Raw genomic sequence first — 22,612 nt, 5'->3', positions numbered from 1 at the left:
CTCAAAGTCCTCGTCTCTCCCTCTTCATAGCTAGAAAACAAGCTGGGAGGGGATGCACGCTTCCAGGAGCGGGTGACGAAGCACCTGATCCCCTGCATCGCGCAGTTCTCCGTGGCCATGGCAGATGACTCCCTTTGGAAGCCGCTGAACTACCAGATTCTGCTCAAGACCAGAGACTCCTCACCCAAGGTAGGAACCGTGGTTGACAAGCATTGAAGCTGTGTGTGTTCACCATACAGTCTGAACAACCTTAAAGCAGTCAAGGATATTAGGACCCTGGTAAGTCTGCAGGGACACAGCTTGTCGTGTAGAACTAGAGGATGCTTATGAGGCAGAAGTTTGAGCCTGACAAATTTTTGGTTTTTACTTAAACGCTATTTATAAATAACAGAAGTCCTCTCCCCACCGCAGTATGTTAGACCCAAGTACTAACATTTTGTAAATACTTCAGAATTTTGAGAAAACCTGAATTCCACTGTTTAAGTGTCTTTGTGTTCCCAGAGACAGTCTTTCAGTTTGCCATGGAATATTCCTTTGAGTTAGAGCACTGTATTATCTTCACTGTAATTTATCAGGCTTAGGATTTTGTGGAATCGTGAAAGGTAAGCAGCTCACTGGCCTGCGCAAGGATGAGTGGAAATTAAAATCCCATGTCTGAGTGTCAGTGTTTTCAAACTGGTTAGCAGAGAATCACCATTTCTCTAATTATCATACAGGAGCCTCAGTGAATAAAACAGACCAAAGTAAATTTTATTGAAAGGTTTTGTACTTGAAATTCATAATATTTATTTATGAGAACAATAAAGCTGTTTTCATGAGCCCCCAGATTTTATTTTTTTTTAAGATTTTATTTATTCATTTGATAGGCAGAGATCTCAAGTAGAGAGGAGGAAGCAGGCTCCCCACTGAGCAGAGAGCCCAATGTGGGGCTCAATCCCAAGACTTTGAGATCATGACCTGAGCCGAAGGCAGAGGCTTTAACCCACTGAGCCACCCAGGCGCCCCGAGCCCCCAGATTTTAAATTGTAGCTTCTTACAAAGTTGCAGCATGAAATTTATTTTAATGTTTTGACTGTATAGTACCAAGAAAGTCTGGTTTGAACGTAGGTGGTTACAGATGCTTAAGTCATTTTGCTGTATCTGAATATTTTTTTAAATGATCCAAAAACTAGAAAGAAGACTGGTACAGCTTTGATTTTAAGCTGAATCACTGGAGGACCTGGTTGGTTTAGTCCATTAAACATGCTTTTGGCCCCTGCATTGGGCTCCCAGCTCAGCAGGGAACCAGCTTTTCCTTCTCCCTCCTCCTAGGCAACCCCCCCAGGGTGTGGGGGGCTGGTGCTTTTGCTCATGCAATAATTAATTAATTAACAAACCTATTGATCTAATCTTTTGTTTTTCAAAGGTAAATCATTGAGTGCCTGACAACCACTTGCATTACTTCTCATAGACCAGTCATGTGAGACACCCAAACTTTAATTCTGTGCTGAGCATGAGACCAGAGCCAGTGCCCAGCCCCTCCCACAACTATAGTGGTGACACAGGGTTCTGAGGGAGGGGCCCTGCCTGAGGGGACCAGCAATGCTCTTCAGCCAGGCCAGCATCATCTCCAACAGCCAGGCGAGCCATTGAGTTCCAGCATACATAAATTTGGGATGACACTCTTCAGTTTGTGTGTAGCATTTTATTTATTTTTAAAGGAAAACGTGGAGGTGCCTAGGTGGTACAGTCAGTTAAGTTTCTGACTTGGGTTTCAGGTCAGGTCCTGATCTGAAGGTCATGAGACAAGCCCCACATCCGGCATCACGCTCAGCATGGAGTCTGCTTAAGATTCTCCTTCTGTCTCTACCCCAGCCTCCCACCACCTGCACTCACACGCATGGCGCCCTCTCTCTGGTAGGAGGGGGCGGGGAGAAAATGTTATAAAAACAAATTCGCATTGGGCCCCGCAGCACTGGAAGACACTTATAAAACACTGGTTTGTAGAAGGTTGCTCATATTAAATCATCATTCTTTACCTCTGTCCCTTTCAGGTTCGATTTGCTGCTCTGATTACCGTGTTAGCGCTGGCTGAGAAACTAAAGGAGAATTATATTGTCTTGCTACCAGAGTCCATTCCTTTCTTAGCTGAATTGATGGAAGGTAATTCCTAAATTGCTAAGAAATAGTTAGAGTAAAATTCTGTGAAAATGTACCGAGTGATAATGGGCATGTGGATAGAATGGGGTGAGCCCTTGGCTCCCATCTTCCTCGTACACTGCATCTCCCGCTGCAGACATGGGAGGCGGAGTTGCTGTTTTGAGTAGGGTGAGGGAGCGCGTTAGGGGACCACCAGGTGTTCATAAGAAACTTCATTTACACTGTATTCACTACCTGTACTTTGGTGTTATGATGGTAAGATCATCCTATATGGTTTTTCATCAACCTTAGATATTTATATCCTTGAGTATCCTGGTCCCCAGACATAGGGCTATTGTAGCAGAGTGTCTAGTGCCATTAAGATGGCAGTAGATGAGCTGCCTGTTAGTAATGGTCATCATTTACTCCATGCTCTGCATGCAGGATACCATTTAATCCTCACGATGGGCTGCCATTATCCCAGTTCTCATAAAGGAATAAACTATAGAGGCTTTATAAGAACCTAATAAAGTGGGACAGGTAGAAGGAGGGTTGGAATCCAGCTGTGTGCACTTGTGGACATATGGCACTCGTGCCACCATGCAGCCCGAGGGAGAAGCGTTCAGGTCTTACTCAGCAAGGCTGAGTAGCCAAGTAGACAGATACTTTTTCATGTTAGTGGTTCGCTACTTTTCTAAAAGTACATTCACCTCTGTTTCTTATGTCCTGGATGAGGGGCATCACTAGGAATTTGGGATTTTCGTTAGTGTACCACTATGTTGAGGGACCCAGGTTACTCAGCTTCCAGGTCCAAAACCAAGAAGGGAACAAAGGCAAGAAGAGGACATGCGGAGGAGGGGTTCCACGATGCTCTCTGCTGCATTTCTGGTGACCAAACAGTGGCCACAGGATGCAACACCTGAAGTATTAGACGAGTGGTTATTGAAGCAGAAGATTGGTTCAGTTTTTATTTTTGTTTTTTAGATGAATGTGAAGAAGTAGAACATCAGTGCCAAAAGACTATTCAGCAACTGGAAACCATACTGGGAGAGCCGCTCCAGAGCTACTTCTAAACCTTGGGCTTTTGGTGTTTCTTTTTCTTCCTCTGTTCAGAGGTCAGATTTTTTATATTTTTATTTTTGGGTGTTTGGTACCATATTACTTTTGGTACCCTGACCCCTATACGGACTTCTTTATAAAACTCCTGCCTGGTTTGTGCTCCCATAGAGCCTTTCCCACCCCCTGTACAGAATGGCCGTGAGAGTAAATGGTACCCGGTGTTTGTTTGCAGTCTGTGTTTGTTTAAACATTTGTTGGGAGTCTTTTCTGATTGAAGTTATTGATACTATGGCTGTGTGTAAGTTGGGCACTCAGAGGTGAAAAATACCTCATTTAGACAGTAAAACCTTAACTTTCTAGAAAGGGAGTCCTGTGTACATGTGTGCATGTTGTGATCTCACGGTAGCTCTTCAAGACAAGGACACGCACTCAGCAGCGCTTTGGACTGGAAGCTATTTGGAATACTTTTCATTTTGGGTACATGACACTTCGGCCCTAATTTTTGTGTGTGTGGCCACAAAGGGAATTAGTTTTGGAATACATTTCCCACTTAGGACTAGGATTGTCGTCTTTACCCTTCAGTCTTTGGGGTGCCACAGCAGTGGGCTGTGGAGGCAGGGCCCAGAAACACTAGGTGGCATGGCTCTTCCGGGATTAGAAGTGATCGCATTTCCACCGGTGGTGATCCAAGAATTACTTGTATGAGAAAGTATCATTTGTTTCAAAGCTTTGACATTTTCTAATCTGATTGTCATGTGAAGCAAAGGCTTAAAAAAATAAAACCTGCCTTTATTCAAGGCATTTTATTTACTTATGCCTTTTGAAAAAATTTAAAGCATCTAAGAACTTCCCATAGAATGTTTAGTTTGAAAGCCTCTGTTATAGAAATTTAGTGAGGAACTGAGACAGAGAAGTAAAAGGCTAAACTGCAGCTTCAGAGATGCGGCTTGGGAGAACTGGGCACTCCCAGCTAAGAAATGTCTTGGTAATAAGATTAATTCATAAGTGCTAACAGCTTCTTTTTAAAATACTGATTTTTTTTTTTCCTGTCACAGAACTTGTCTTATGGCTTAATAATACCTTCATGTGTAACAAAAGAGCAAGCATAAGTATGGTTAGGTATTAGTGAAAACAATATATGTGGGCTTTTTTTCTCTGAATGGCCTACAGTCTGCATGTCTTAGTCATGCCCTCTGATGTTCTTTTTAAAGGGGGAAAAAAAAAACAAAACCCTGGGGGATTCCTTCTACAACTTTCGCAGTGAAAGTTTGACAAGAGGCAACATAATTAACATGAATAGAAAAGAATTAAGTGTCAGAAACTTCTACCCTGAGTACGTCTAAAAAAAAAATCAGATTGCTAGTTTTAGTCTTTTTGGTATATGGGTACAAATGATTTCTAACCAAAACTTGTAACGAAAATATTTCTAAATGCTGGCAGCATATTCAGCCCAGGAACTTAACATGATAAAATGATCAAACTGATTCAGCTTTTTTACCTCCTTACTCCCAAGCCTTTGAAATTTCCTGTAACAAGATCTGACCTGTAAGAACTGTACAAAGAACTTCTGCCAACTCACTTCAAAGAATAGAAAAAATTACAGAAATGCAATAATTTAACCTGCTGATACAAGTCTGATTTTAATCACTTACAGTGGAACAGTGTTTTGATCTGTCGCTAATGATGAGGGACTAAGCTTTAGAGCAGAAGAAAGGCAGGGTTCGTTTGCTTAGGGACAAGCAAGATTGTTACACCCCCTCTCTGCCCCAATGGTCTCTGTGTATTTTACCTTCTGATAGTGCCTATTTTATCAACAGTCATGATATCTAATCTTGACTTTGTTTTGCTAAAGTCCTGTCCCTTAAATTTTCTGTTGGGGTATGTGCAGACCTTGGACTCATCCTGAATTCAGGTACACTAAGCATTTACTGACCGAGACATCATTGGCCTTGAGACTGACATCAAGTTAATTTTAATATGATTGGTTTTGTTTTGCTGCATTTTTTGCCTTAATCTTTGTGCCGTGTTCAGATTCTGTAGTGTTAAATTATTTGGCAATGCTTACAGCTAGTAAAGCTAGGTATTTATCATGCCAAAGGAAACTGTGAGATGGAAGGCAACATCAGTCCTTTCCATTATGGGATGTGATTGAACTTTAGGTATGAAAGTGATCGCTGGAGAAGTAGAGTTTCAGAAGTTAGTTTATGTAGGTGACTTCATAGCTGAGTAATTATCTCTGGTTACTTTATGTGACTAATGCCTGTGGGAAAAGCAATGCCATGATGTCAGAGCTCAGAAGATTCTGAGCCTGAAAACAGGGAATATTGCGCTCCACTGTATACTTCTGGCCCCACACAGTGCTGACAGAAAATAAGTACTCCCTGTATGTCAGCTTCTGTACCAACAGATACTTATTGAATGTGAAGATTTAAAAAAGAAGAGGCCAGGGTGGGAGAGAGAATAGAAAGACCTGAATAATGACTGTACGTTGCTGTTGCCTCAAATTTCCTTATTCTGTGCTAGACAAAGCCACACTGTGTGGCAAGGACTGAGAACGCCTAGTAGGACTTCACGTTATACAAGCTCATCTTAATATATATACAAATATAACAGATGCATTTTAACAAGGCCAGTGTTACATAAGTCATTTTGTATTTCAGTTTTTGTAGCAAGCATATCAGCTACCAGCTCCTTACTTCCAGTAAGTGAATATCTCCATCAATTTCCAGTGTGTCGATATCGCTAAGCTCTTTAAATCTGTGTTTGTACTCCAGGCTGTGTACACCATTTACCGCAACCTTGAATTCTCTAGCGTCACAATAAATTATCATCTGGAAGGAAAGTACACACAACATTAGTGGCTCCCCTTGGGTTTGCTTTATACTGATGTTCTCCCAGCCTGCTGCTGTTAAACTTCAGTGTCTTAGAAGTTCTTTGGTAGTCGCACCTTCTGCTTTGTCCCACTCAGGGAACGGAGTATGCTTGGAGCTTCACACTGTGCCTATGGCCTGAGGCCTTCCTTCCCTCAGCACATTACCTCTGCTGTCCCCTTTCCTGCCTGTTGTCCCCCCTCTCCTGCCAGTGTTCAGATACTGTAATGACGCAGGAAACTGCCGCCATATTGGCACTCACAGAGAAGTGGATTCCAGCTTACGGTTGAAAACCAGGGGACCTGGATTGGGACTTTTCTGCCTTAAACTCTAGGGTCTTAGACAAATCTTATAATCAAAAACCAAGTTTTTGCACTCTATAGGATTGCACAGCTGCCTCGTGGCCCTGACTTCCCTTCCAGTTCAGCACCTCTTGGTCTCCATTTGTTTCCCAAAAGCTCAGGCTTCTGTGAATCCACGGAGGAATTCGCATTCTGACAAAGATTCAGTTCCGATTCGTGACTAGTGTGAGTCTTTCAGAGATGTCTTTGCCTAAAACTCAAAACAGTGAAAACCAAAAGAAACTCCAATCCCTTTTATTCAACTTTACACCTAAAATTCCTATTTCTGATAAGACATTCCTGCTGCCAATCAGCCACAATTCTGCCATTTGTTCTCCACTCCCGCTAAAAGGACCCGTGCGGTGAACCTGCACTATGTTCTCCCAACTGCGTCTTCCCTCTGTCAAGGCTTCAGCAGAGCTGAAAGGAGCAGCCCTGCTGCTAACCCGGCTCCATCCCCAGGGGCCAGGCTGAGGCAAAACCTAAATCTGCAAAGAAGCAAAGAGTGTATTTATTCTTTTGTTCTGACTAGTACAAAGATACCTTTGACAAAATCTCAACACAAAACAGTTTCGTGCCTGGAAGGGGCAGTGGGAAGAGTCTATCAGTCACCACATGGTACCAGAGCAGGTAGCACACCGCTGCCTTACCGACTGTCGGGACAAGTCTGTGGCCCAGGGAACACACTGCCGCTACGCAAGTACGCAACACACAAAAGAGACCCAGAACCTCCAAGACAACATGGAACAACAAAATCCCTCACAACCATTGGATGTTCTAGAACAGCTCATACCAACGTGATTTGATGATTTAAAAAAAAAAAAAATTTACAGAACTAAAATTCTTTTTGAAGACTGTAGTAGTTAGAGTGAATTTTAAACAATGAGGAACAGAAGATACTGGTTAAAATCAAACTAATGGTATAATGGAATAATCGAGAATCTTAAAAAAGGCAGGCATTTGAAGCAGAGAAAAACCGATCACTATAGATAATTAACAGTGATCTAAGAGGAGGGTATTTACTGTTCTTGAGATACAGAACAAAAGGAAAAAATGATTATTTAAAAGAATTCTTGTCCTTTTCCATTTTATTACAGAACCAAACTTGGGGTCAAGTTCAAAAAACAAGTAATGTCACTGGTTTCCTGTCACCAACCCCAGGGGTCCACTTCCTTCTGGAGCAGTCACCTCTGTGTCCTTCCAGTGAGCCCCCTGTTACCTTTTATACCTGGACTTCTGCCAAGAAAACCCCTGTACTACACGCCCCCCCATCTTGTTCAAATCATCCCCTCAATCTGGAAAAGCCACCTTTCACTTCACCCTCCTACATCGTTCTGAATTCCAAACCAATATCCACACCTTCCAGGGAACCTCCTACAACTACTTCACACTGGCACAGCACGTACCAGGAACTTACGAATACATATGAATGTCTGTTTGCCATCTTCTATTCAGCCTTGATGTTCCTTCTGTTAACTACTACTTTTGATGAGTCCTTAAGAACTCTGTGTAATGGTCCAGAGCATGTGACTGTTTGTAGGATGTAGAAGCATGACCTAAATCAGTGACCTTGAATGACTATGTAAGGCAGTGCTTCACCTAAGCTGGTGAGCGGACCTATCCAGCCACCCAGCATCCACGTCTCATCTGCTTAGTATCCAGAAGCATTTTGGGAAAGGCTGTTTGACCATAATATTCACACACTTGGGGGACTCAGGACCGTATGTCTTCAAGTTCTAAGGGTCTAAACCTCTTTTTCCTCGAATATATACGAACAGGACTAACCTGGAAGAAAGGACTCCCACCTAAAGCTACATATAACCAAGATGGCAGGTGACAGAGCAGACAATTTCATGGTTCCTGTGTCCTCAGGTTCACTTAGCATTAGCCTAAATCTGTCTTAAGGCACAAGGTTCCTGTTAAAATTCCTACAAACTAATACGGCACCACATAGTAATAATTCCAATGCAAACAATGTGCTATTCTACTTGCTATGCCATTTATGCCAATCAAAATACTGACTATATTTTGAATGCCTTTTATATGCACAGTCTCCAAATAAAAGCTAAATGCAATCTCCACATGGACTTGATTTTAAAACACCATTTATCCTATCCCTCCTCCCAGGATTCTTTGCCCTGGCCCATAACGTAATCTTACCTCAAAGTACATCCCAGGACTAAATGGGAAACAGGTAATATTTCTCTCTTCTTCTCCCCAGGCCTCGTGAAGAAAAGAGTTTCTTACAAATGCTTTAATATTGAGGCGTGGGTTCAAGTGAAGAGCAATATCCTTTGACTTTCCCGATACGAGGTTAACATTAAAGCTTTTGAGAGAATAAAGAAAATTTACCGGTAGTCAGCAGTGCTCTTCCTACAATTTTAACAATCAGAACTGAGCTCTCTTCACAACTACACAAAACGTGTGCACACACAGACTCAGGAATGCGGATGAAGGTAGAGTTTTAAATTTGGAGTTAGCATTCCACTGATGTAAATATGCTCTTTGCAAAATAAAAACCTAAAAAACCTGAACATTAGAGTTGAGGCCACAGATCTGGGTGGGAGGCAACTGAAGGGTTAGAGCAAGTAACCGAAATGCTTGCTTCAGGCTGCAGCCCTCTCAAGTACTGTTCTCGGTCAACGTTTACAGTTGTTCTGTTCTTCAGTCTATTGCTTTCTAGGAAATAGGGGATTTCAAGCTTTTGAATGTCTCTAGAAAAGGTTCTTCAGAAATTCTACCAAGTCACATGACGTAAGGGGCCCGAACAAGTGGAGCGGACCTCCCGGCTGCCCTCAAGTCTTCAAGGCATGGGTGGGCTTCCCGGACAAAAATGCCACCCTCCTGTGTGGCCACAAAAAGCCTAGCTCAAAACACTAGCCTTCAGTCCCTGATTCTGCCACCAGCTCGTTAGCAGTCTTGCTGGCAGCCTGACCTCCCGCTGCTTCGACAGCCTCACCTTTGTGGTGAGGATCAGGACACTAGGCCTGCGCCCGTCTCCCAAGACTGTTAGGGGAAGAAGGCAGGAAGAGACACGTGTGGAAAGTGTTCGCACTCATCCTGGTAACTGGTACTGACCCTTTGGCAGTTTTATTCACTTCTCCTTTAATGAAGACGGTTCGTCCAGGGCCCATTGAGGAGTTCAGCCTCGCAGTGAACGGCAGAGTCTGAAGAGAAACCACAGTGAGCACTAGAAGGCCTGCAGAAAGCGACCTCATGGGAGAAAACTGAAGACACGGGGCCATGGTTAAAGGCCTTGCCCCTGTAAGCCCCAGCGGTCAGCACCGCCTGGCTCACAGCCAACTCTCAAGGAAAGCGTCTCAGAGGAGGCAATGAATAAACGTGAAGTGGGGCCTGAAATCCCTCGTGTGAGTCAAACACACTCAGAAAGTTGCCTACGCTCGGGGCCTGCAGCCGTGCTTCACGTTCTGCCTGAGGGAAGCGGCCCAGGTGGGAGCATTACAGAAACACACACTCAGCCCAGAGATACGATGCCCAGCGGACTCTACTCTGTCCAGGGTCCGCGCAGAAAGGCAGAGTGGCTGCTCGGGGCTTCTGCTGAGGGCAGAAGTTACACATTACCAGCTAATTCAAACTTAATCGGTTATACAAAATTAAGAAAATTTTTGGTTCTTCAAACCTTTGACAAACAGCTGGTAGGTAGTATTTTGGCGCAAGTCAAAGTGTGATGGGCAGTCGAACCTTTGCTCTTGGTGTAGACAGTTCTGGGTACGATTTTAGAAATGTCTCCTCTATTACTAGGCTGTTGGGGAAAGAGTTCTGCAGTAAGGTGGGGAAGGAATGAAGCTGTCTTCTAAGGTTTCAACTATTCATGTCCTGGGCGATTTTAGAAAATGTTCCCTGTTATAACCTGGGCAGAAATACTTACATAATGTGGCGTGTCGGACTTCAGTACCTATTGGAAGAGAAAGTCAAAGTGAAGACATTTGGAAGGGAAAAATGCATTTACTAACGTGAGCAGTCAGCGCCGATTGCTTACAATGGCCAGAGCCAGCGCTTCCTGACGGTGTGGTGTGGAGCTGTGAGCAACTGGCTGCTCAGGCTGGGGGTACAGCTTCATGGCCCTGGTCATCTGAAGCCTCTATCCTCTGGCATAGATTACTTTTTTGTAGGACTACACGTGAACTTCAGACATATTTTACTTGTTCTTTCCAAGGTGCTCCCAAGATGCTGAGCTACTGTATTCCATCTATTAGGTCACAGGTTCCGAGACCATTAAGGTATCGCTTTGTCCATTAATAACAAAGACTGTACTTGTTCCTACCAGTGAGAAGATACATGTGGGAGTTCATGTGCCAAAGCACTGTGTTCAGTACTTATAAATACTGTGACAGTTCTCTTCCACAGTTAAGAGTGAGAGGGGTTTTTTTGTTTTGTTTTGTTTTGTGTTGTTTTTCATAAGAATGGCAGCTAGTGGGCAGATGCACTGAGAGCTCAAGCATCTGCACAACTAACAGGGCCTGGGACAGAAGGAAAAGCCTTAATTTTCAAATGCTTACTTCAAGCCTATTAATATTAAAAATAATTTTTTGCATTAAAAACATAATTTTTAAAAACTCAGCCTACCACCTGATTTACATGGTAACTAAAAGAACATTTTCAAACTGGTAGTTCATTAAAAGATGTAATATTTACATTTTCTTTACTTATCTCTGTCAGTTCCAGAGTAGATGCTTGGGTACTTCTGAAATCCTGAAGATAAGATTAATTTTTAACATCCATCAGAATTCTAAATACAACCCTCCCTGACATATCAAAAACAATTATAAATAGTACTAAACATGAAAATATGCTTGAAAATTACAATCCAAAAATGTACTTAACGTAAGGGTCCTCCCCCCACCCCCCCAATCAGACTGGCAAGCATTACAGAGACTAAGAATGAGCATCGAGAAGAATGTGGGCGAGCGGGCATGGCTGCCGAGACTGTAACATTCCTGGAAAGCTTTCTGGAGGGTGAGCTCGCCAGCCCTCCAGCTGCTATCAGTTGTAACTTAAAATGCAAATACCTTTGACTCAGACTTTCTACTTCTAGGAACTGATCTTTGACAAATCCTCCATTATATTCCTGTGTCAAGGAATTTGCCCCTGTTAAAAAGGGTTTTTGTTTTGTTTTGTAGTCACTGTTTTGGGTTTTGGGTTTTGTTGTTGTCAGAGCCATACAAAATTTGAGATCCTACAGACACTGAAGCCCTGGCCCAGACATAGCAAACTACCAGTCTGAAAGATTCACTTCCAAGAAATTAATACACTAATGACGGAAACATTTACAGAATTTTTACCTTAACAGAAGACACTAAAGATATTTCCTACCGTTTCATCAGAAGACATCAGCGAAGAAGAGCCCAGCGGTGAAAGGGTACTTACCGAGCTGAAGCTATAACCAACTGAGTGGATATTCACTTTGCCATAAATGCCCAGAGTGTCTACTTTCCCTGGGCTAATCCTGTGGGCATAGAGCAGTATGTGTTTCCCATTTACAGCCACCTACATGGACAGAGAAGACAGCCCAGCACCCCCAGAAAAAAAAAAAACAGAACAAAAAAACCAATTAATACATTTATTAATGCATCCAAATTTAAATCATGTTTACTTGGGTTTAGTGTCTTCTCTCACAGGTCTGTACATTCCATGTCTGACCAAACTGACTAGAAGCATCCATAATATTAGCAATGTTTCTTAACTTCCTCTGAGGAACAACCATGGACCCTCCCCGTCCACCGACAAATTACGCATTCATGAATACAGATGTGCATACGCATGTGTGTCCCCGTGCATGTACATGAGACACTGGGCTTCAAAGTCGCCCGATCCCCTCGTCCTGCAAGCCTGCCACCCCGCCCGCTGTCCTAGAGGACCACACTCTAAGGAAGACACCCTGCACACCACAGGCGCTCAGTAAATCTTGTGTCTGCTGAATGAACACACATGGGCCAGCTACTCAGTTTAGCTTCAATTCCTACTGTAAGTGGGAAAAGGCTCACCCTCAAGGCAAGGGCTGCTGCTGGGAGGAGACCAGAAAGTCACTCCCGAGCATCCTGCAGCACCAGGCCTGCCAGCAGGGACCCACACCACTCGGCTCCCCGGCCCTCCCTCCCAGACAGGGAATGTCAGGAGAACACAGGCCACATGCAGACCATTCCCCGACCTCCAGGAGCTTAAAATCCCACTGGTTGGGTAAAAGAAAACCAGAAGAAGGCACCGCAGCACAGGAAGGAGTGTGTTTTGTTTTGTTTTTTTAAAGATTTTGTCAGAGAGAGAGAGGGAGAGCGAGCGAGCACAGGCAGACAGAATGGCAGGCAGAGACAGAGGGAGAAGCAGGCTCCCTGCCAAGCAAGGAGCCCGATGCGGGACTCTATCCCAGGACTCTGAGATCATGACCTGAGCCGAAGACAGCTGCTTAACCAACTGAGCCACCCAGGCGTCCCAGGAAGGAGTGTTTTAAAGAAAGTTGTAGACACAAGTGCTCAGAAAGCCAGGCAAGGGAGGGATAAATGGCAACTGGGCGATTCAGGGGCGTTGTCTTGGGAGCATATCCCGAAGGACAGAAAGGACCAGCACCAGAGATGGGGAATCTTCCCTCGAAGGCGAGTGGATCTCAGGTCTGGGAGGTTCGAGGCTCCATGGGGCTTGCAGGCCAGTGCGCCCTGTCCAAAGCCTCCAGGGCCACCTTCTGCCTCACCCCTACATGCTAGTATGGGCAGGGTCTTTACCACTTGGAGCCAGCGCTGGTATTTACTATGCGTAGGACTTCTACGAACTCCTCTGCATCTAAAATCTCATGATCCTAAAGAACTTGTGGTGAGACTTAACTCTGATTCCCTATTCATCTGTGAGTTCCGGATGCCCCACATTTGGGTCACGGTGATCACGGTTTACTATCCCAGTTAGAGGATGCTGTGCTGATTTGGATCTAAGCTCAGTCATGCTAGCAGAAATAGGATCGAATAAAAAGGCCTGGCTACCCTGGACACATATTCCGATGAAACACCAAAGGCAGACACAGGTGTGCCCCAGCTCACATTCAGGTACTCCCCTGGCCCGTGCTTTCAAGCCAAAGGCTGGAGCTGCTTTTTTTTCTCGGAGTTAAAATAACAAAGGATGAGTTCATGGACGTGCAGAGCTGCCCTGGGTGCTTATGGTCATTAATGAGGATTCCATCTTCTTTCTCCAAAACCTACCTGGAATTTATCTTTCAACACCATAATCACAATTTCAAAAGATTTTTCTTTTTTGAAAGGCACATCGTAGGTGATCTCTTCCCATCCCCATTTTTCATTTTTCAGAGTATTGCACACGATGCAGTCAGACCACTTGAAGCGCGGATTGAAATGAAAGGCCACGTCGGCACGCGGCTTCACGCTGCTCCCGCACTGCAGATCAACCTGGAACCTGCGAGAGCAAGGAGCAAAGGGCCGTGTGGGAGCCCAGAAGGAGGCTGCAGGGGAAAGCCCAGCAAGCACAAAACTCCAGCCTCAGAGACCCAGGACTGATCCTCTGTCACTCACCCAGGTGGCCTAAATACCTTCTTACAGAATCTTCCTTTCCTTCCTCAGTGCAGAGCCCTGGGCTGGGGCTGGGGCCCTGTCTACGCAGAGCAAGAGCCCACATTTTTCCAGCCTCCCTGGAAGGCAGGTGCCCTCCGGTACCGGAGGTTCTACTGAGGTGCAGATGCTCAGGGAAGACTCCTGAGAATGGCCCCAGTCAGCCGGCATCTGTCTTTTGTCCACTCCCCTCCCCTGCCCACTCCCCCCAAACCCCACAGGCACCCACCCAGCTACCCAAAACGTGGTGTGAGGGCTAGGTTTCTAGCTGCCACTAACCATGAGAAAAAGGACCCAACCCAAGGGACAGCAGAACCGTGAGCTGGAAGAGGCCTGCTTCTCTAGATTCTACAGAACTCCCTAGAAACATGTGGGCTATCTTCTTCAGACCTTTCACTTCTTACTTAAACTGCTGTCATCCGTGCCTCAGAGCTGGCCCAGCTCGAACTCAAGACAGCCTCATCCAGTTTGTATCAGAGCAAACAACTCTGACAAAACATCAGACAACTCGCCCAGAGGGAATCCTAAGCAATGCTGTGGGAGCGTTACACTGCAACTTGACCTTGTCCCTGGGGTCTGACCACGATTCCCATTGCTAACTAGATCTCTAGTACTTTACAGCAATAAAATGAAACATCCAAGTGAACTTTATCTCAGCCGCTCATTCCCATCTCCTCAGCACCTGGGCTGTTGATGAAAGCAAAACCAGGCCTCAAAGTACCAAAACAGTCTCCCCACAAAAAGTTCAATCTTGTTCCTTTTTCATCTAACATGATGGCTTTACCTGTCCGAATCACAGGGAACATGCCCACGTATTACAATCAAAGTTCCAGGCTCCAACTGCCCAGGAATGGTTCCAACATAGGGGATTACCTAGGAAAAAATAATTTTAACAAGTGGATGTTTATAGAAAACAAAGACTACATTTTTGAAAGGATGCATGTAAATCTCAGAATCTAGCATTTTCCAAGTCACTATTCAAACAGGATAGTGACAGGATCTGAAACATCTTGGAGTTCTTTAGAGAAAGACACAGCTGGACGTTCATAGAACTTTTTATTTGGCTGGGGGTTTTGTGAAATAAAATGTCTACTTAATAGGATAATTCTGCTAACATAAGAAACAACTTGCTGGAAGTTCTCTCCCCCTCCCCCTCCCTTTCCCCTAAAGTTCGACTAATGATCTGAACGTGGAACTGAGACCATGCAAGGCCCCAAGCCCATGTTGATGGAGGCAGCAACATTCATTTACTGCCTGGGGAGGGGGCTCCAAACATAGTCCCTTCTCCACACCTGGGATCTGAGTGTCTAATCTTCCCTGCCAGGCTTCCAGACTCTTGCTGGCAATCAGAACCATGTGATCTTAGGATGCCTACGGTCTCTCAAGGCCTAGAACCCGCCTGGCCTGGCCTGGTCCAGTCTGCAGACTTAGGTTGTAACACAGTATCCAGGTCTCTGCCTGCCCCCTTATCACCTGGAATTCACCCTTTCTGTCTGGGTTGGGACACACTATCAGATCTTTCCCCAGAGCAGACTCCACCATCCTCCCCACCCACTGGCTGTGTTTCCTGCATCATGACCATTGCCCCTCCTACTCAGGGACATCTGAGCAAGACAAGCAGGCCAGACGCCATCATGCTCTACACCAAGCTCACTCCAGTTATGATAAAAATGCTCAAGTCTATCCACGGTAGCCCTAATCATCAAGAAATAAGACCTAAAATGAGAGGGCACATAAAAGTAGTTGTAGAGGGGCACCTGGGTGGCTCAGTGGGTTGGGCCTCTGCCTTCTGCTCAGGTCATGGTCCCAGGGTCTTGGGATCGAGCCCCCACATTGGGCTCTCTGCTCGGCGGGGAGCCTGCCTCCCCCTCACTCTCTGCCTGCCTCTCTGCCTACTTGTGACCTCTCTCTGTGTCAAATAAATAAATAAATAAAATCTTAAAAAAAAAGGTAGTTGTAGATTGGTTGCTCCTAAACAGAAAATCTCAGCTCAAGGGCCATCTCCTCCATGAAGCTTTTTTCAGACTCCATGGGCCAACAGACTTAACCACTCTCCAATGATCCCTCACAGCACATGAGACGCTGCCTCAATTTTAAGCTGCGCAGGGCAGGCCTCAGTCGGCCCCTTTAGGCGCCCACAACTGGGGTCAGGAGATGATCAGTGGTTACATGGTGAGGAGAGAGTGCTCGTCAGCCCAGAAACTGGATTCCGGCAAGCCACACATTTGCCGTGGAGCGGCAGCTGAGCAGCGGCAGCTCAACAAGCGTGCTGCTGCCTTGACCAGTGAGCCGAGTGATGGCCGAGCACACCAGGAAATGACTGAAGCCAGCTGTCACCTAGTGTCGTGACAACTGCTGAGAGCAAGGTGGGTGGGAGGAACAGAGCCCATCACACCAGAAAACACAAGACACGCACAGGAGGCTACTGCCACACACCAGAGTTGCTGGGTTTTGTGTGGAGAGGATACGGAAGGAATTACACTTCCACACTGATCTGGGCCACGGCCATTTCCAGGAATAGCCAGCAGCACCCTTTGCAGAGTGAACCTCTTAATCAACTGAACAGTCTTCATGACTTCGAATTTTATATACATTTCAACTGTATTTATGCAGAAGGATGCAAAAAGGTTAGGGATATAAATATTAGTGAGAAAAAAGCCTGTAGAACTAGACACAGTATGATCTTAATTAAGTAATGATAAACATAAAAATAAAAAACCACTGTAATGAAAGAATGTTAACAATAGTTTTCTTAAGGAATGGGATCTTAATTTTCTTCATGTATTTTTATATTTTGCAGATCTCTATGATAAGCATTTATATATATATTTTTTTTTTTAAAGATTTTATTAACTTGTTTGACAGAGAGAGATCACAAATAGGGAGAGAGGCAGACAGAGAGGAGGAAGCAGGCTCCCCACCGAGAAGAGATCCCAATGTAGGGCTTGATCCCAGGACCCTGAGATCATGACCTGAGCTGAAGGCAGAGGCTTAACCCACTGAGCCACCCAGGTGCCCCCATTTATATTTTTATAACAAGTTTTTATTCTATATTTAACTTAAGGTTTGGAAACTTTTTGAGACCAGTAATCTATTCCCATCACTGCTAATAAGTTCTCCCCAGTTGTTAATAAATTGTTCCAGTCTGAGAAAAAACAGTGCTGAACACCTTCGCCATCTGCTGTTTCAGCTGTCTGCATGAACACTTTCTACATAGGAAAGCGCCCTCCATGGTGTCAGTCATACTCAGGTGACTGGGGCGGTGTGAGTGACACAAAAGGCTCTGCAGCCCACTCCTTGAACTCAGCACTCTGCAGAAAGGGAGAAGGGTATTGTTTTGCAGGCAAATGTCAGGCTTCGGATGTTTCATGAATAATTTATGTAAAAAAATTAAAAGCCAGTTCTGATCACACTGGAGACAATACTGTAAGCCGAAGCCATACTTGGGTTTAGTGTTACCTGCCGGAACGTCCTAGCTGTCTCAACCTGCTCTACCTGTTGTAGGATTACTTCCGTGATGTCTGCTACCCACAAAGGCCTAGGCGGCGGCTGCAGTTAAAAGAAGTACGCGAGTCCTGTCCGGGAGGAGCTTATAACGCAGCTGGGGAAAAGTCGGAGCCCCGTGGAAATGGGATACTCTGGCTGTTCAGAATCACAGTCTTCTCCCATATCTGGAAGATCCTCCCTCAACCTCATCCAGACTGCAGGGAAGGGCAAGGGCATGGGATGAATCCCCGTCACTTGGGACTGCCAGAACCTCCCCGGACGGGAAGTCAGAACCAGGGCAAGAAGCCAGAATCAGAGTGCTGGTTTGGCAGGTGGGCGGCAGCGCTCCCTGGGGTCGGAGGCACAGCTGGTCCAGGTGGAGCTGCCAGTGCAAGGGGACCATCTTGGGGGAAGAGGGGTAACAGTCGTACAGCACAACTTTGCAAGTTGTCTGTGACTCTGTAGTTGCCAAGTGTGGTTCTTCAGTCCTGCTAGAGATTCTCAGAACTATTGGGTGTCAGTGAATAATGCCTTTTCTGCTCAGACTGGCTCCTGTGCTTGCAGCTGCAAGCTTGAAGCTCAACACCTTCAAATATAGGGCAGAAGAGGCCAAATCGGTGCTCCAGGTTGCCCAAATACAGTTTCTAAGGAGGTGTGATATGAGCTGGCATTTAGGAGGGGAAAGCCATTTCAGGAAGACATGCTCATCTACAAAAGCAAAGAGGCAGGAAAAGATGAAACAGATCTGGCAGACATAGGCAGTAAGGGGGCAGTACAGAATGCCTGGGTGGCTCGGTTGAATGTCTGCCTTTGGCTCAGGTCATGATCCCAAGGTCCTGGGATAGAGTCCCAGGTTCCTTACTCAGCAAAGAGCCTGCTGTTCTCTCTGCCTACTGCTTCGCCTGCTTGTGCTCGCTCTCTACTCTGACAAATAAAATCTTTGAAAAAATTAAATGGGGGTGGGGGAGAGTTCAAGACAGAGGGTCAGACTGCAGAATGAGATCATGAAAGCAGGGCTTGGGGATGCAGTCCAGTTGGGAACAGCACAGTGGAGCATTGGGCATTCACGGGGAGAGTGGCTACTTTAGGGAGCCAGAGATAAGGATAAGCGAGGCTGATGGCAGCAGACATGGGGAGACGGAGGGAGGAAGAGACACACACAAGAACTACTTCCAAGGGAACGATCTACAGAGGGCCACCATCTAACATGGTAAAACTGAGGAGGAAACCAATTTCAGAAGGAAGAGGAGTATCATTTTGAACATGTCTAGTGTGACGGGTTGGGAGAACAGCTAAGAGCACATACACCGAAAGGAATAGCGGATACAAGGACCACACGGGATTTGAGAGGCCAGGACTCATGCTCTGAGTCCAAGAAGAGAGGGTTACTGAAGGTATCAAGGCATGAAACCTAAGAGAATGGAAAAGCTGGGGCAAAGGTTTATAAAATGGTTTGTAAACTGAGGGACTATGCAGAAGGGAGTTCACAGACTGCCAGCGCTGCAAGGCCTCCTGACGAGGTTGGCCCTGGCTGGGGTCTAGGGACTTGGATCTGGGGAGCGCACCCACCACCCACACGGCTAAGGGTGGTGTCCTGTACTTAAACTGCAAGCCATGTGCAAGCTTCTCCGGTGGGAGGCATTTCACATGCACAGCTTGTTGCTGGGGGGTTTCAGTGGGTCCAGGGGAGCCCACAGGGGGAGGGCCTGCGGAAACCCGCACCTGGTTTCCCCTGGACTTCGCCCCAGGTGCCTTTCCCTTAGTGATGTTGCTCTGTATGGTTTCGTGGTAATAAATCACAGCCGTGAGTAGGACTGTGCCAGTGAGTCATCACACCTGGGTGTGTGTGTCGGGGACCTCGACTGGGGGGATGGGAAGAGAAAGGAGAGAGAGCCCAGTCAGCTAGACACATCAAGGAGGTCAATTTCCAAAATTCTTAACATGGATAAATAAGGAAGGTTTTTGAAAAGATAACAAAGGGGGGTCATGCCCTTTGATCCAGTGATTCCACTTTTACAGACTGACCCTATAAAATTGAGGCATACACCAGGCTGTACCACACAGCACTGATGGTATTTTCATGGAATCATCACAAAAGCCAACAGTCCTTTAAAGAAAACTGGCGGAATAAGCGACAGTACACCCATACCACGGGCCAGTCGTGCAGCCAGGAAGATACGCGAGGCAGTGCCACATGTACTGAAATCTCCAAAGCGCATTCACCGGGGAAGCAGCACACAGAGCAGTGTCTATGCAGGCACACTCGGAGAGACTGTGGCCTCAGCTTCCGGACCACTTCAGTAAAGTGCAGAGGGCAGTAAAGCTCTTTAGATATGCTGTTTTGTTTCCCAGTGGAGGAAGAAGTTCTATTTACATGATACCACAGTCTATTAAGTGTGCAATGGCACTAAAAACAAAAAGTACTCTTAATTTAAAAATACTGCTACAGGGGCACCTGGGTGGCTCAGTGGCTTAAAGCCTGTGCCTTTGGCTCAGGTCATGATCCCAGGGTCCTGGGCTCTCTGCTCAGCGGGGAGCCTGCTTCTCCCTCTCTGCCTACTTGTGATCTCTGTCAAATAAATAAATAAAATCTTTAAAAAAAAAAACTTAAAAAATAAAAGTAAAAAATAAAAATACTGCTAACAAAATGCAAACCATCATCTGAGCTTTCAGCAGGTTGTAATCACTGATCACTGGAATTGAAATGATAATAATGAAAAAGTCTGAAGTGTTCCAAGAATTTCCAACCTGTGACATAGACACGAAGAGAGCAAACACTGTTGGGAAAATGGTGCTGACAGGCCTGACGTGGACCTGCCACAGACCCTCACTTTGCGAGAAGCACCACAAAACGAGGTCTGTAGTGAAGAAACAGGATCAACAAAAGTGATACAACACACACTCTGGGATATTCATGTGTATTCTCAGAAAAGATATACAAAAAACTGGTAAATATGGTTGTCTTCAGGGAGGGGAACCAAGGACCAGGGCAGAAGGAAAATTTATGGCTTAATGTAACCCTTAAATACAGTTTGAATTTTTAAAAATGATTTACGCATACTATCATTAGATTTTAAAAATACTAATAAAAAAGGGAAAAGCCACTGGGTTTGACATAAATGAAATTAAATTTGGAACACAGATTATCCTCAAACTATTCAGGGCTTGGCGGCATGGGGGGAGGCATAATTAAACAGCAGAAAGGCATGGAAAGAAATGGAAACCCGCAAAAGGGAAGCTGATTCGGGGAGGGAGACAGGAGTTTAGTTATAAACTGCTCAGTCCGGAAAGGCCGGCAGAGCATCTAAGAGCATTAGGTAAAATGCCAGAACTGCTCACATACTGTGTACATACTCAGAAGGTCTAACAGTGATCAGTAAAGACAAAAAATGGAAAAGACAAGACTAGTAAAGACAAAGAGGAAATTAAGAGTTAAAAAAAAAATGAGAGGGCAGAGCTGTGGTGAAGGAATGAAGACTGCAGAACCGATGCCGTCTCAGGACACTAGTCTGCAAGGGGAGAACAAGAAGGACATGGGGCTGGATGAGACCATGGAGGTTAAGATTTTACTCTTTTGGGGCGCCTGGGTGGCTCAGTGGGTTAAGCCTCTGCCTTCAGCTCAGGTCATGATTTCGGGGTCCTGGGACTGAGTCCTGCATTGGGCTCTCTGCTTAACAGGGAGCCTGCTTCCCCCACCCCCATGCCTGCCTCTCTGACTACTTGTGATCTCTGTCAAATAAATAAAATCTTAGAAAAAAAAAAACTATTAAAAAAAGATTTTACTCTTGTGTGTTTTAAGATTCAGTGGTAAGGCAGAAAGGGGGCTACTCAGAATACAAAGGAGAGAAGGTTAAATGTGGAAGCGAGGTTCCCAAGGAGACTGGAAGCGTGTTTTGGCACCAGGTGGAATGAATGTTAACCGCCAGTGTGTGTCACTGCTAAAGAGCGTCTTAACCAGCTCACACTCGGTCACAGATTAAGAACTGCATAAACAGCAATCAGTGAAATGTATTAGGTATGAGAAAGCACACAGAACAGTTACACAGTGCACTCTGCTTTTGCCAAGAAGACAATGTGGATAGAATTTGCTGCCACAGTGGATGGAAACTTTAGAAACATTAAGAAAAATTAAAAGGCAGTAGTTTCTGTGTCTTCCTGATAAGTCAACGAACACATTAGTGTCTGCGCTGCTTAAACTCTTCTCCCATCTACAGCTAGCTGCCCTTCCACTGTTCAAAACACAACGGGTAAAAGAAATAGAGGCTGCCAAGTAAATTAGAGATTCTAAGTCAATCTATTAGGATACTGTACAACCTAGACTTAACAAGAACTATTTTCTTGCACTACAGTTATTTTGTTAGTGAGCGTAGCAGTGTGAGCACTTGGTGCTATGAATATTTCTTTAATAAGTTAAAGACGGAGCACAATGTTGTTTTTTTTTAAAGATTTACTTATTTTAGAGAGATTGAGAGACAGAAATAGAGAAAGGCATGGGGGAGGTTGGGGAGTAGGGAGAGAAAGAATCCCAAGCAAACTCTGCACCGAGCACAGAGCCCAACGCAAAGCTCGATCTCATGACCCTGAGATCACAACCTGAGCCAAAATCAAGAGTAGGACGTGTTGCCCCAGCAAAATGTCATTTTTGCTATTCAGGTCAATCTTTCTATCTCTACCCTTTTCTGCTTGTGAAAACAGACTACAAAACAGAAAAGCTTAAAAAAAAAAAAAAAAAAAGGAAAAGAAAGTATCTGCCAAAAATCTTTACTGTCGAGGAATGTGTCACCATAAACTACCTTCAGAGCAGCAGCGAGGCCACATGGACACCCTGGCTGTTTCCCGCCCTGGAGCAGCACTGTCTCTGGGCCCTTCGGCAGGAAATGAACGTCAGTGTACTCTTGTTTCGACCCTTCAGCTGAATGTGCTAAACCCAGAAATTACAGGAATCATTGGTGTGCTTATACCAGGGTGCACAGGGGTTTTAGTCTAAAATATGGCTCTAAATTGCACTCCAATGAGGCACCTTCGTGCAGAAAGGGCAGAACCGCAGAGCGTCACCAGACCATCCCTTCCGCCTCCTGGCAGGAGCCAGGACTGTACTCCGGGCACCCTTGTGGACAGCTTTTTTTTCTTTTCTTTTCTTTTTTTAATCTTTGCAGAAAGTCCATCTACAACC

At 45.2% G+C, this 22,612-nt stretch overlaps 2 protein-coding genes across 9 annotated transcripts in view; one reads left to right on the top strand and one right to left on the bottom strand.

The window, feature by feature from the left end:
• HEATR1 (HEAT repeat containing 1) overlaps window positions 1-3,408 on the top strand; it is a 49,946-nt gene extending 46,538 nt beyond the window's left edge. For both annotated transcript variants that reach the window (XM_004774798.3, XM_013046968.2), the window contains 3 exons: window positions 31-189; window positions 2,034-2,142; window positions 3,103-3,408. In XM_004774798.3, coding sequence (XP_004774855.2) covers window positions 31-189; window positions 2,034-2,142; window positions 3,103-3,191 — 357 coding nt within the window. In that variant the 3' untranslated portion in view covers window positions 3,192-3,408. The remainder of the gene's footprint in view (window positions 1-30; window positions 190-2,033; window positions 2,143-3,102) is intronic.
• Window positions 3,409-5,810: 2,402 nt separating this feature from the next.
• LGALS8 (galectin 8) overlaps window positions 5,811-22,612 on the bottom strand; it is a 46,307-nt gene continuing 29,505 nt past the window's right edge. For 4 of the 7 annotated variants that reach the window (XM_045087347.1, XM_045087345.1, XM_045087344.1 and 1 more), the window contains exons 3-11: window positions 14,738-14,826; window positions 13,591-13,801; window positions 11,777-11,896; window positions 11,045-11,101; window positions 10,278-10,304; window positions 10,029-10,151; window positions 9,467-9,555; window positions 8,549-8,714; window positions 5,811-6,008 (exon numbers count right to left, since the gene is read on the bottom strand). In XM_045087347.1, coding sequence (XP_044943282.1) covers window positions 5,859-6,008; window positions 8,549-8,714; window positions 9,467-9,555; window positions 10,029-10,151; window positions 10,278-10,304; window positions 11,045-11,101; window positions 11,777-11,896; window positions 13,591-13,801; window positions 14,738-14,826 — 1,032 coding nt within the window. In that variant the 3' untranslated portion in view covers window positions 5,811-5,858. The remainder of the gene's footprint in view (window positions 6,009-8,548; window positions 8,715-9,466; window positions 9,556-10,028; window positions 10,152-10,277; window positions 10,305-11,044; window positions 11,102-11,776; window positions 11,897-13,590; window positions 13,802-14,737; window positions 14,827-22,612) is intronic. The other 3 variants (XM_045087349.1, XM_045087348.1, XM_045087350.1) reach the window with 3 other exon arrangements.

The sequence above is a fragment of the Mustela putorius genome, unplaced genomic scaffold (genome assembly GCF_011764305.1).
Source record: "Mustela putorius furo isolate JIRA1106 unplaced genomic scaffold, ASM1176430v1.1 tig00001118_pilon_pilon_pilon, whole genome shotgun sequence".
In the NCBI taxonomy this organism is placed as follows: Eukaryota; Metazoa; Chordata; class Mammalia; order Carnivora; family Mustelidae; genus Mustela; species Mustela putorius.
This window is presented reverse-complemented; position numbering and strand designations above follow the sequence as displayed.